General features: G+C 41.7%; 1 protein-coding gene across 7 annotated transcripts in view; it reads left to right on the forward strand.

The window, feature by feature from the left end:
• Positions 1 to 609: 609 nt before the first annotated feature.
• KIF16B (kinesin family member 16B) overlaps positions 610 to 13,961 on the forward strand; it is a 278,826-nt gene continuing 265,474 nt past the window's right edge. For 2 of the 7 annotated variants that reach the window (XM_025039945.1, XM_025039946.1), the window contains exons 1-2: positions 625 to 711; positions 1,567 to 1,778. In XM_025039945.1, coding sequence (XP_024895713.1) covers positions 1,621 to 1,778 — 158 coding nt within the window. In that variant the 5' untranslated portion in view covers positions 625 to 711; positions 1,567 to 1,620. Of the gene's footprint in view, positions 712 to 1,566; positions 1,982 to 13,961 lie in introns of those variants that run through there. The other 5 variants (XM_015597174.1, XM_015597173.2, XM_025039943.1 and 2 more) reach the window with 4 other exon arrangements.

The following is a 13,961-nucleotide window of genomic DNA, read 5'->3' on the forward strand; positions in this document are numbered from 1 at the left end:
GAGTAAACTAGAACTCCTCCAACTAAGTCTGATTTAAAAAAAATTGGGGTGGCTCTTCCGGGTGTGGGGCCCTCTGGTATTCCTTGTGTTGAGGCTCCCATCCGTGTAGGTGACTTACGGGGTACAGGGGTCGCCTACGGTGACCCGCGCAATTTGTCCCCGCGCAGCTCCCATATAAGGCTGGCCCCGCCCCTGCCTGCGGCGTCGAGGGCGCTGAGCCTGCTCCCTCCCCAAGCCGCCAGCCAGCTCGCCGCTACCGCGCATGCCCGGCCCGCCTCCGAGGACGGCGCCCGGGGTTTTCTTCAGCCAGATTCTCTGCGCCAGCCAGGAGAGAGAACTCAGGGTTATCAGGGCTCTGGAAGCCAAAAGAGTGCTGATTCCAGGCTACCTACGGGGCTCTAAGGAAGCTGATGATATAGTGATTCCTTGTCTGAGTGGGTTACATGTTTGCAGTTATCTCAATGCATTGACCAGCTCCATGGAGTTGTTCATGATTTGCAGTTAAGGCAAAAGCCTCAGAGACGTCCAATAATTTAGACTTGAGGATTCCCGAAGCTAGTGTTGAATTAGGGCTCAAACCCAGGAGTCCAGCCTCTACTCTTTGAGGCTTCCCAGAGAAGAAGCCCCTCCTACCTAGTGTGGCCCCTTCATTTGAACCAGGACAGCTGCCACGCCAGCTCCTGGGTGCCTTGTGGGTGTGGTACACCAACGGTAAGGGGAGGAGATGAGGGCAGAGCATCCCTTTGTGGCCCCATTAAGGACGTGGGGGCCAAAGTGGATCTTGACAGCGGAGCATTATTCAGTGGGCTTTCAGCTGCGGAGGAGCTGTCAGCTCTGGGGCAGGAAGGGTGGGGTCTTGAAGCGATGGTGGGATGGGCTGTTTGTGCTGAGCGGCCATGAATGGGGCAGCATGAGGCAGAGCTGCTGTCTTGGTTAAATATGGGCTGCAGATAATCTTGTGGCTTACAGGGCTCTTGCGTGCGTGCGTGTGTCTGTATGTGTGTACACGCATGCACGAACTGCATGAATGGCTGGATAATTGAATGAATTAATTTACATTCCCGGGAAGAGGGAAGGGGAGCTCACTAAAAGAGTCTAGGGTGGGACCTCATTTCTACCAAAGGCCCTAACCCTTAAAGAGAAGGTTAGCCGCCCCCAAACCCTTTATGATTAAAACTAAACTAACATAAGTGCAAAAAAAGTCCAATTAAGATCCGATTTCAGCCAATATAGCTATTTCCGCCTGCATTTAAAACACCTAGTACCCTTTTAATTTTCATTTCTCGGTATCTCTGAATTGAGCGGTCCAAAACTCTTGCTCTGACAGCCTTAGAGAAGGGGAGAAGGCCCTAGAGGAGTTCCCCACTAACAAGCTGTGATTATCTCTGTGCCTCAGTTTCTTGCTCTCTAAATTGGATGAGCTAACTCTTGCACTGTGGGGCAAAGCCAGGTCCTAGTTAAGGGTTGAAACACTGCTTTTAATAATTTGTCACCTAGGACTGTGGTCCTTGCTCTGGCCCTAAATTACGGCGACCTCTTCCTCATTCGCTTTCTTCTGTTTTTCAGGGGATGATGCTGGGTTCCAGCTTTCCTGAAATCACTCGGCGCTAGTGGCCCTCGATGACTTCCAGGCGGCGGTACGTTCCGGACTTCGCGACCTCAGGCTGCCGCGCCCAGGCATCCCGGCCCCGCCCCCGGGCGCCTCTTCGCTGCCGCCAAGCCCGGCGCACGGATCACGCGCTCCAGAGCCGCTCTGGGCATGCTCAGTGGCCTGGCAGGTGGGGCCGACGCGGGACGCCAGGTCGGGAGGAGAGCTGAGGGGCGGGGGCCGAGAGGGAAGTGGGCGGGAGCAGCTGGCCGAGTCAGGGGAGTTGCTGGCAGCCGCGGGAAGCTGAGCAGGTGGGATCCCCGCGCGGGCCAGGCCGGGATGAGCAATGGCATCGGTCAAGGTGGCCGTGAGGGTCCGGCCCATGAATCGCAGGTGAGTGGGGGGCGGTGCAGACGGTCCCGCGACGCACCCCCACCGGGAGGAAGTTAGTGTCCAACTCTCCTCCCAGGCAATCCTGGACTTAGGTGTTACGGGTGGTCTCTGGCCCACTGAGCCCTGACTGTGGCCTCTAGGGGCCTGGAGCACTTTATGCTTTGCTCTTCCTTTCACGCAGCCCTGGAAAGGCCCTGATGGTAAAGAGTTCACGAAGCCATGGAGAAGATTCCTGCAAACTCCCCCATTCCATAACTTAGGAGGTTCGCTTGCTGCCCTTTTAAAAAACACCGAGGGATCACCTTCATGAAGATGTAAAATCTTTCAGGGGGCCTGAGAGTGGTCATGGGGACACCAGAACTGTTAGGCAACTCCCGTCAGCTATGCCAGCGCAAAAGTTCTTTAAGTAATAACAGTGTTACTCTTTAAAATCTCTTAATAGATGATTTCGATTCCCTGAATGTGAACACTAACTTGTAATTAGTAATTTAGCAGTTTAAAATTTCAGGTTAAAGAGTGGATGGGAAAACTTTAACAAAGTTTTGACCCCTGGGCTGCCAGGAAACAAGGATACTTAACTACACATGTTTGAAATATGACGATGTTTACAGAGGTGGAGAGTTATAAACACATTTAGAATTTAATCTTCAATATTTCTACAAAGTAATGCTTTTCAGAATTTTCAACATGATCTGGGCTTCCTTTCCAATGACCTCTTTATAATCAGTTTAGAAAGATGCTTTAGAAGAGTTACTTTTAAAATTGGGTTAACTTTAAAGAAGGAAGTAGACTTAAATGAATATGTCTTTCGAGTTGGTATCACAGGTCACACAATGTCATTTGTTTTTATTGGCTCTCAGTCAAGTTGTTGGACACTTGATTTACCATGTGATCTTCTTCCTTTCGTCATATCTACTTGTATATGTCATTGTTTGATAGTTCTGAGAGCTGGTTGGGACATCAGAAGATCTTAAAATTAAGGGCATTTATGTGCCAGAACCTTCTTTGATGCATCTAAATGTGTTTCTGTTGGCAAATTGGAAATCTTATTCTGGTTTGTAACTATTGGGAATTAATACTTTTGTGATTTTCAAGTTGTTTATAAGCTTTTAGGGAAGGAGTTTGATCTTTCTGTAAGTTCTAAGAGAATATTATATATTTTTTCAGTCATACAAGGCAAACAGACGTCAAAGTCATTTAGATGATTTAAAAAGGTTTTTCTTTGTTCTGGAGATGATGATGATGTGTGTGTGTGTGTGTGTGTGTGTGTGTGTGTGTGTATAAAGAAATATATATATATATATTTTTCCTTTGGAATAATATTAGCACATGCTGGAAGATTGTATTGGATAACTTAGAAAGCATTTATTAAGTGCATACCAAATGCACAGCATTATGCTGGGATGTTGGGTGCTCTCTGGGGGACAAGGTGAATGAAATCTGCTTACTATCTTCTAGAAGCCTCCTGTCTGGTGAGTGAGGTACTACATGCTGGCAGAACTCTTGTAAAATATTGGGCTCACTGCAATATTTGGGAAAGGTGATGTAAGCACAGTGCCTTGCTAGTGTAGGCCTGGAGCCCAGGTTTATGGAGGGATGGCAGGAAACATGTCCAAAAGCCATGTGCTTTGAGGAGGTAGATTGAAGTGATGATATATGAGCTCTTAGCAGAGAACTCTGGTGGTGGCATCAGGATTGGGATAAAAGGTAAGAAAGCGGTGGTCTGGGCCAGGGTTGGAAATGGGAAGGCTGTATTGACAGGATTTGGCACCTTGTTGGATGGAAAGGAGGAGAAAAAAGAAGGAACATGGAGAGTCATTAACTGAAGTTTGGTGATCAAGGAGGTAGAAGAGTTTGGGAATGTGGCCAGTGAGGTTGGTGTGTTCTCTCTTGGATATATAGAGTTACATGAGATGCAGTTAGGGTCAAGTACAAGCACAGTGTCCAGCACAGGGTGAATGCTGCTCGCATGTTGACCCTGTTATCTTGAAGTGTGGGAAGGATATCCATCTCTTTGCTGGTCTTCGGTAGACAGTTTAACACATGGGTTTAGAGCTCAGGTGATCCTGGATTGATATTTGGAACTCTTGTATGTGGATGACAGTTTAGAAATGTTAAAGTCAGGAGAAAAGGGAACCAGGGATTGGATGCTTCTCTTCAGAATTCCAGGGAGAAATTAGGCTTGAACCTCATGGAAAACCAGCCCAGCAAATGTCATGGCAGGGAAAGGAGAAGTGTCTCCTGAGGGAGGTGTTTGTTAGTGTTAGTTGTTGCCAAGATGGTGCTCTTGATGATGATTCAAGTAAGACAAAGTCCTTGGTCTTAGAGAAAAGGACAGCGATAACCTTTCACAGCAATTTCAAGGAGAGATAGTGATCCAGAAGTTGACAGTAAAATGGAAAGATATATATAGCCAACCAAAATACTAGACCTGACTCATACAAATTATAATAGCAATAAAACCATCTTTATCAGCGATATTGGTGACTGTAAACTGAAAGTGCTGGTGAAGGAGTGTTGATAGAAGTGTAAATGGTGAAAACCTGAAACGTTCATATTGGGAAATTTGACTATAGTTGTCAAGATTAGAAATTTATAAACCCTTCGATTGGGCAATTTCATTTCTAAGAATTTATTTTATGGACTACATACAGTCCTACCTACCAAGATGTATGTGTAAGGATGTTTGTTGCATCATTATTTGTAATAAGAAAAAATCATAACTGACCTAAATGTATGAGGATGGGGGATCTGTTAAGTCATGGCTTACGCATTGGGTAGAATGCGAATGCTGTGCTGTACTTATGACAGATGTATTAATCTTAAAAGAGTTCCAAGATAGGAGATTAAGTGAGAAAAGCAAGAAGTCCACACATACTAGAGTTCTATGAATGTGTGTTAAAAAATACACACACACACACACACATACACACACGGCTATATCTGTATCGAATGATCCATAAGAAGCCTAAGAGTGCTAACTATGGAGGAGGACTGATGAAGAATCCTTCAGGTGAAGATGGAAGGCTTTTCTTTTTCTCTTTACTGCTCAAGTATTTACTTTGCTCAGGGCATAGTTTTATAATTAATAATTAAAAACTTGTTTGTGTAATTTTTAAATGTTACCTAAAAAGTCATTGACACTGGAGAAAGAATTTTTAGCCTGTTGTTTGGGAGCATCGAAGGAAGTTGTTAAAAAGTTTTTTGCCCCCAGTTTTATTTTGCCGTAATGGATATATGGCACTGTGTAAGTTTAAGGTGTACAGCTTAATGACTTGACTTACATATATTGTAAAATGAGTACTATAGTAAGGTTAGTTAGCATCTATCATTTCATATAATACCAAATAAGTAGAAAAAAATGGTTTTTTTTTTTTTTCCATGTGATGAGGGTTTACTCTTATCAACTTCAGATATAGCATACGGCAGTGTTTACTACAGACATCATGTGAACATTATATCCCCAGGATTTAATGTCTTATAACTGGAGGTTTGTACCTTTTGACCACCTTCATCCAATTCTTCCACCCTCTGCCTCTGGTAACTACAAATCTGATCTCTTTTTCTATGAGTTTGTTTTTTAAGATTCCACATATAAGTGAGACTATACAGTATTTATCTTCTGTCTGACTCATTTCACTTAGCATATGGTGCTAAAGGTCTATCTATATTGTTGCAAATGGCAGGATTTTCTTTTTTTGTACCTGAATAATATTCCTGTGTGTGTGTGTGTGTGTGTGTGTGTGTGTATGTGTGTATGAGTCACAACTTCTTTAGCCATTCATCTGTAGGTGGACATTTAGGTTGTTTCCATATCTTGGTTATTATAATGTTGCTATGAACATGGGGTGCATAAAGAAAAAATATTTTTAATGTTAATTTTTAGAGTAGAGCTTCAGGGAAACAGGAAGCAACCAACAGGAAGGAAAGGCCTGGAGTGATTGGAAAGTGAGGACAGCTGTTGCAGCCAGGCCCATAAAGGATGGGGCAAGGTGGTAAGATTCTGAGTTCCTGAGCTTGGAGCCTTGGCAGTAAACAGTCTTCATTGTGAGGAACACCTGATGCTTGATGCAGGCCAAGATGTGATGAATTTGTTTTCACTAAGTTGTAGCTTTTGAAAATGTGGTATAGTAGTAGTTTCAAATTCGAAAGAGCCATTCTGTTGTATCACATAATAGCAGCTACTTTAATGGAGAATTTGCTCTGTGCCAGTGGTACAAAATCTAATTTGATATTTGCTACAGGTTTAGCAGGTAGAGGCTATTATTGTCATGCCATTTTACAGACTGGGAAACACATTTAATTACCCAAAGTCAATTTCTTAGGACAGTTACAGCTATGCTTTTTAAAATGAGTAAAATGTTAGCAGAGACGCAGTCACTCATAACTTTGATGGGCAGAAGTTTAATATTTATGTGTTATCTGTATACCTTTTTCTTTGTGATTTACTCCATTGTTCTTATGCCTAGTCTTTTTACTGGTTTCATTTTTTTAACAATTTTATAAGATATTTTTTCCCCCACTGAAGGTAAGACAAAATAAAATTTGGTAACTAATTTGTCTATTTCCTGTTGGTTTCACGTCCTCGTTTTTTCACGGAAACACTACATGATTTTCAGGGTCATCTATCCTGTCCTACTGATAGGCCAATGTTTATGGGGTCAGGATCTGAGGGCAATACCAGTTTTGGCTATCATTTACGAGCCAGGTAAATTTGAGCAAGAGACTCATTTGTTCTGAGCTTCAGTTTTTGCATCTCTAAAATGGTGATAATAATTGTACATACCTTAAAAGTTGTGAGACGAGGTCTTTTTTCAGATATTTTTACTGTGATTCACAGTAATAAACATTTTAAGTAGTTAATGTAAAAGATTCATGGGGTGTTTCATGCAGTTCACTCATATTTTTTTTTTTTATTCTATCCTGTTTTATTCTGCCTCATTTTTAAAAAATGCTATTTCTAGATCCACTAAATTGACTTTAAGATCCACTAAGGAGTTGCAATCAGCAGTGTGAAAAACACTATTGTGAGGTTCAGATGAGATAACACATGCAGATAAAGCTCTCCACATCTGGCAAGGGCTCCATAAAAATCGATTATTGTTATTACTGTTATTTTTACAATTTCATCACTTTTTTCAATGACAGGTGTTTAAAAATGTTTTACAAAGAAAAATTTTACCTAGTGCTGGCAGGGGGCCAGGTGATATCTTTATAATGTGCTTTCTTATCTGACAAAGCAAGTCCATCCCATTCCTTCCATTTTCTGACTATTCTTAGCCACTCTTTCTGATTAGCTTCTCATGTGGAGTTTAGTGTCATGTCTGTCAAGTTAAAAGAGAAGGAAAAAAATGCCCTTGATATTTTTACTGGGGTTGATATCCTTAGGGTAGACTGAAATCTTCCCATTTTAAGAGCACAGCAGTGACAGTGAACAAGATTCATGGTTAGTCTCTTGGGTCTGTGATGCTGACGACTGAAGTCTCTTGTGTTAAGAATGGGAGACATCTGTTGAGATGCTGCCTGCACTTGGCACCATGCTCATTTCTTTACCTTGGCACCTTCATTTTCTCCTCCCATCAACCGACTGAGGACTTTTTATCTCCATTTTATGGAAAGAATCCCATATCTCTTAGGCAGTAATTGCTAGGCTGAGGTGGCTCTATTTCTCTCTAGAGCCTTTCGTATGGTGCCTTATTGCCTTGAAGCTCACTGATGACAGAAGCCCTTGGCCTCAAGGGACTGCTGGTCTAGTGGCAGAGAAGGAGCAGACACACAACACACAAAAATGACAGTAGAATCTGTGTGCAGTTGAGATGGAGCCTGGGTGGAAGGGGGAGGGGAGATCTCCTGGGCTTCCATGGTCTCTTAGAGAAGTTGGCGGAGTTTGAATTGAGCCCAGAAGATGTATTACTAGCGACCATTTGGAGAATGTGGCAGATATTCTTTGGCAGATGCTTTTTGGAAGGTAGTCTTGTCACCCCATTCTGCAGATGAAGAGCAAGGGATCACAGACTAAACCAACCTTCTGGTGGTTATACAGCCAGGTCTCCGTGGAGCTCAGGTCTGAACCCAAGTCTCTCTTACTTTAACTTCTAAAGCCCCTCCATATGCAGAAGACTTGGATGAGAGGAGAGCAAGGGATGGCTGGAGATAGGAGCAAGTACCTCTTAACAGGGCTTTTAGACTTGCTGCAGCTTTTTGTAAGAATTAGTTGAGTGGTAGGTAGGCAGGCTGTTGTGAGGTCTTCTGTTTATTAAGCTTGAGAGTTTGGGCTTTTATACTTTAGTCCTGTGCAGGCCACTGCGGTAGCTGTTGGCTGCATACACCTATTTAAATTAATATGAACTAAAGTAAAAATTTAATTACTCATTTAATTAATTTAATTACAGTTACATTTTAAATGCCACATATTGAACAATGCAGATATAGAACATGTCCATCATCGTGGAAAATTTTATTGGACAGTCAGTCAGACTGAACTGGGTTTGAATCTCCAGTCTAGCACATCTTGGCACTTAACTGCTCTTTGCTTCAGTTTCTTTACCTGTGAAATGGAGAGCTCACAGGACTCACATCATGGGGCAGAGATGGTGATTCAGTGAGGTAACACTTGCTAACAGCGCCAGGCTCCAAAGTAAGGACTCTATAAATATTGGCTATTGTAATTAGGCACTGGGAACTACTGTTGGTTTTAAAATAGGTTTGTCATTTGCCAGTTATTGTTTTCAGAAGTTTCATCTACTAGCAGTGTGGGGAACAGCAACAGTGAACATTTATTTACTATTTCCCAAGTGCTGAGATAAGAGTCTTTTATGCACTAATATTCCATTGGCCTTCCTGCCATACCTTGTGATGCAAGACCCCAAGCCCTAGGAGGCCAGTGTAGGAAGACTAAGGAGAACTGAAATTTGACCTGTGAGAATGTAATGCTTTACTAGGTTGGAGCTGTAATATGCAAGGGCATAGTCAAGGGATACTACTTAAAAATAAAACTCTGAAGAAGCTTTATCACCCGTACAGTATTTTCTGATTGTGAAAATAATGTATGCTTAAAAAAATGTGTGCTGTGCAGAAAAATGTATTAAAGAAAATAGTTTGCAAATTGCTCATAATTCCATTATACAGAGATAACTCTTTGTAAAGTTTTGGTGTATTTGAATCCAGTCTTTTTTCCTGGTTTGTGTAGGAACATAGTATATACACCTTTTTTGCATTTGCAAGAGACATTCTGAAGACAAATCAGCAAGACTTAGAGAGGCAAAGAGTGGTTTGGGTCCACATTAAATGGAAGAATGACCTTTCCCAAAGTCAAGATGCCAGGGTGAGCTGGTTGGGGTGGAGGAGTGTGGTGGTAAGTTGGGATGGCTCAGGGTGCTGATGGGGGATCCAGGAGGTAAGAACTCAGGTAAGTTATCAGCTCTGTGGATGCATATTTGGAGGTGGTCACTTGAAGGTGATAGTGCATGTGATGGAAGTGATTGTTGTTTCTGAGGAAGACCATAGTAAAAAAGAGGAATGGGGGAGTGGGGACAACGGGGATGGAGGGCACAGCAGACCTGCATGACCTGGGTTATGACAGAGCTCTGTAGGAGGCTGGCTGAGTGACTTGGGCAAGTTGATTTTATTTTTAAAGGCTCAGTTTCTTTTTTCATGGAACAGTGATTCTCAAAGTATAATCCAGGGATGGCTGGGAATCATTGAGGCTCTTTTAGGGAGCTGGCAGTCAGAACTGTTTTCACTGTAATACCACTAAGATGTTTTTGTCTTTTTACCCTGTCACTCATGAGGGTACAGTGGAGTTTTCCAGAAGCTACATGATGTGTGATGATGTTATGGCTCTGTGTTGTGCGTTCTGTGTTTTAAAAATTTCTTAGTTTTAATTTCTAATATAGTAACTGTCAATAGTTATATTTACATTGATAAAGCTCTTTGCGCTCCTCAGCCATTTTTAAGGGTGTAAGACTCTTAAAGCTATCATGTTTGAGGATGCCACTGTGAAATAATACTTCATGAGTTGTGGAGGGAATTAGATGGGAGAGTATATAGAGCATTCAGTACACTTCCAGATATGTAATAACCTTTCAGTAAATCATAGCTGTTGTTATTTTTTTATAATCACTGTTGTTACTGACAGCCACACTTAAGGAAGCAGGATTAGAGAGCCAAGCAGTGAGAAAAGGAGGGAGAAAAGCAGAAAAGTGGAAGGTCATGACCAGCAAGGGGAGGAGAGAGGCTTGCCAGCATCAGGAGCCTGCACAGATTGAGGCCCAAATGGCTTCTGTCTCTGAGGAAGATATTTTAGTTGAGGGGTGGGAGGTAGGGCTTTGGGGACAGGAGGCTGGTGGCTGAGGGCATTACTGCTCTTCCAGTAATGGAGGGATTAAAGGAAGGAGAGAGCTAACCTCTGTTCACAAGTGCAGTTTAGCTCTTGTAATAAAATCTTTCCAAACTCCTTTACTGCTTGTGTGACACACGGAGACCCCGGTGTGACTCTAACTGCAGCCCTCACCAGGCGTCGCAAACCTGGGCTCAGCAATGGGGAAGTGTGTGTTTTGTCTGTTTTTCTTTTAAAGAAGAGGACAAGAAATGGAGGAAGAAGGCAGCTGGGGCCAGGGAGGGAAGTAGCGATGGCTAGAAAGGGAGAGGCGAGTTTTTCACTATAGCTGTGGTGCTTCAGGTGGGATTCCCCAGGGAGGGTTGTGTTGTAGCTAACTCTGGAGTTTGGAGCACATGGAGGTCTTTTTCCTTTCTTTTAGGTGGACTTGACAGTAATGTGAAGCAGGTGTCTAAGTGATATGTTTTTATACACATTTAAAAATATCTTAATGTCGATAATGTACTTATACTTAATGTGAGTACTGGTAGGTTGAAAAATGCTCTTCAATGACTTAGAGTAAGTATCTAGTCAACATAAGTTGGTGTTAAACTTCTGCAACTTTTATTTATGGTGGCTGTGAGAGAGAGCAACTGAGAGTGTATTTTTGTCTGTCAGAGGTTATTTAGAAATGTCCAGTTGTGCCAGACACAGTGCTTTGGTCTGCAGTTGATTTATTTTACACACCCTCATTTCATAATTACTTTTCTAAATTATTTCACATGTTTTTCTTTTAAAGAAGAGGACAAGAAATGGAGGAAGAAGGCAGCTGGGGCCAGGGAGGGAAGTAGCGATGGCTAGAAAGGGAGAGGCGAGTTTTTCACTATAGCTGTGGTGCTTCAGGTGGGATTCCCCAGGGAGGGTTGTGTTGTAGCTAACTCTGGAGTTTGGAGCACATGGAGGTCTTTTTCCTTTCTTTTAGGTGGACTTGACAGTAATGTGAAGCAGGTGTCTAAGTGATATGTTTTTATACACATTTAAAAATATCTTAATGTCGATAATGTACTTATACTTAATGTGAGTACTGGTAGGTTGAAAAATGCTCTTCAATGACTTAGAGTAAGTATCTAGTCAACATAAGTTGGTGTTAAACTTCTGCAACTTTTATTTATGGTGGCTGTGAGAGAGAGCAATTGAGAGTGTATTTTTGTCTATCAGAGAGAGGTTATTTAGAAATGTCCAGTTGTGCCAGACACAGTGCTTTGGTCTGCAGTTGATTTATTTTACACACCCTCATTTCATAATTACTTTTCTAAATTATTTCAATAGCTTTTACTATTTTTGTGAATTCTGGAATTGGGATGCAATCTTGGCTTCAGCTTGTTTTGTGAAAGAAAATATGTTATACCCTCAGCCTTGGGGAAATGTGATAATGCCTTACAACCCCAGCTTTTTCCTCAGAACTGAGTCTCTGGTTTATTTCGGTGGCTGGACTGCCTTCTCTCCAGCTCCAGTTGCACAGACAGTCAAGGAAGAAATCGTCATTTTCATAGCGTCAGCCCACTGATTCTCGTCAGGTATAGAGGAGGAGGTTACTGCTAGCAGAGCCTGGGAGCTTTCCCTCGCTCTCACGGGCTCTGGGCTGAGCATTCGTGTTTCCTGCTCTGTCCATTTCTGCATCCAGTCATTATCCCTCGCTGCTGCCCAGTGGAGGGGTAATAGCTGTTTCTGTGATCAGCAATGTACTCTTAGACACTCTGAGCAAATTTCAGTGGGATATCTAGAATTCAAAGTAAATTGAGAAAGTCTGTGCTTTCACTGTGATGTGTTAATAAGTAACTCGTCATCAATTGCTATTTCTAGTCACTCATTCACTTACTAGAAACTCTGGTAAAATTGATGTCATCTTTGTTTAATTTAATTCTTAACAACAATTCTATAGGGGCAAATATTAGCTCTGTTTTATAGATGAGGAAACTGAACTTCAGAGCAGAAAGGATCATGTCAAAGCTCAAATACCACTTCAGGGAAGCCTTCATCATATTACTCTGGTTTTCTGGCATCATAGCATTAACCATGATCTGAGTTTACGTGTGTGAACATGGTTGTATTTTTGTTTGTACACTTATTTATTGTCTCCTTCTTGCATGTAAACTCCCATGAAAGCCAGTTACCTTGTCCGTCTTGTTCGTGGCTGTTTTTCTCAGGGCCTAGAACCATGCCTAGTTTATGGGACTCTTGTTTAAATACCTAGTTTATAGGACTCTTGTTTCTTTCTTCAGAAAAAGCTTTATTTTTTATCTTGAAAAATTTTGAAACTTTTTTTGTCTTGAAAAAATTTGAAACTTGGAGTAGAGTTCCCATATATGCTTTACTCAACTTCCCCTAATATTAACATCTTACATAATAACAATGGTACAGTTATCAAAACCAATAAATTAACATTGGTACATCACTATTAATCAAAGTATAGTTTTTCTTCTCATGCCCTTTTCCTGTTCCGCAATCCAGTCCAGGATCCCACGTTGTCTGTAGTTGCCAGGTCTCCTTAATCTCTTCTGCTCTGCGACAGTTTCTCAGTCTCAGAGGAGTATTAGTCATTTTATAGAATGACCCTCAATTTAGGTTTCTCTGATGTTGTATCGTGATTAAATTGAAGTTATGCAGTTTTGGCAAGAATATCACGTAAGTAATTCTGTGCTCGTCACCACACATCATATCAGGGGGTACATGATGTTAATATGTCTTATTCCTTTCTTTTTATAAATTATTTAAAAAAGTTTTTTAAATTAAGTTTATTGGGGTAACATTGGTTAATACAATGATATAATTTTCACATGTACATTATAATTTGACATCTATATATTCTATTGTGTGATTACTACCCAAAGTCCAGTTTCCTTCAGGTACCATATATTTGATCCCCTTTACCCACTTCACCCTCCCGCTATATTTGAACCCCATTACCCTGTCTAGCTCTTCCCTCCTCCCTCACCCCCTACCCTCTGGTAACCACTAGTCCATTATCCATGACCCTGAGTCTCTGTTTCTCCTGCTCATCTGTTGCTCTTAGGTTTATATCCCACATTTGTGATAATCATGTGATTTTCAACTTTTTTCATTCTGGCTTATTTTGCTTAACATGATTATCTCGAGATCTATTTGCTGGATCGTAGATCAATTCTTAGTGTTTTGAGAAACCTCCGTACTGTTTTCCATAGTGACTGTACCAGTTTGCAGTCCCACCAGCAGTGTATGAGGGGAGGGTTTTTCCTATATCCTCTCCAACACTTGTTATTACTTGTCTTGTTGATAACAGCTATTCTAACATGTGTAAGATGGTGTCTCATTGTGGTTTTGATTTGCATTCCCCTAATAGCTAGTAATGTTGAGCATATTTGCATATGTTTGTTAGCCATTGGTATGTCTTCTTGGGAGAAGTGTCTGTTTAGATCCTCTGCCCATTTTTTAATTGGATTATTGTTTTGTTGTTGTTGTTATTGAGTTGTATGAGTTCTTTGTATATTTTGAATTTTAGGCCCTTATCAGAGGCATCGCTTGCAAATATCTTCCCTCATTTGGATGGTTGTCTCTTTACCTTGTTGACAGTTTCTTTTGCTGTGCAGAAGCTTTTTAGTTTGATGTAGTCCCATTCATTTATTT

Source organism: Pteropus alecto, unplaced genomic scaffold, assembly GCF_000325575.1.
Source record: "Pteropus alecto unplaced genomic scaffold, ASM32557v1 scaffold45, whole genome shotgun sequence".
In the NCBI taxonomy this organism is placed as follows: domain Eukaryota; kingdom Metazoa; phylum Chordata; class Mammalia; order Chiroptera; family Pteropodidae; genus Pteropus; species Pteropus alecto.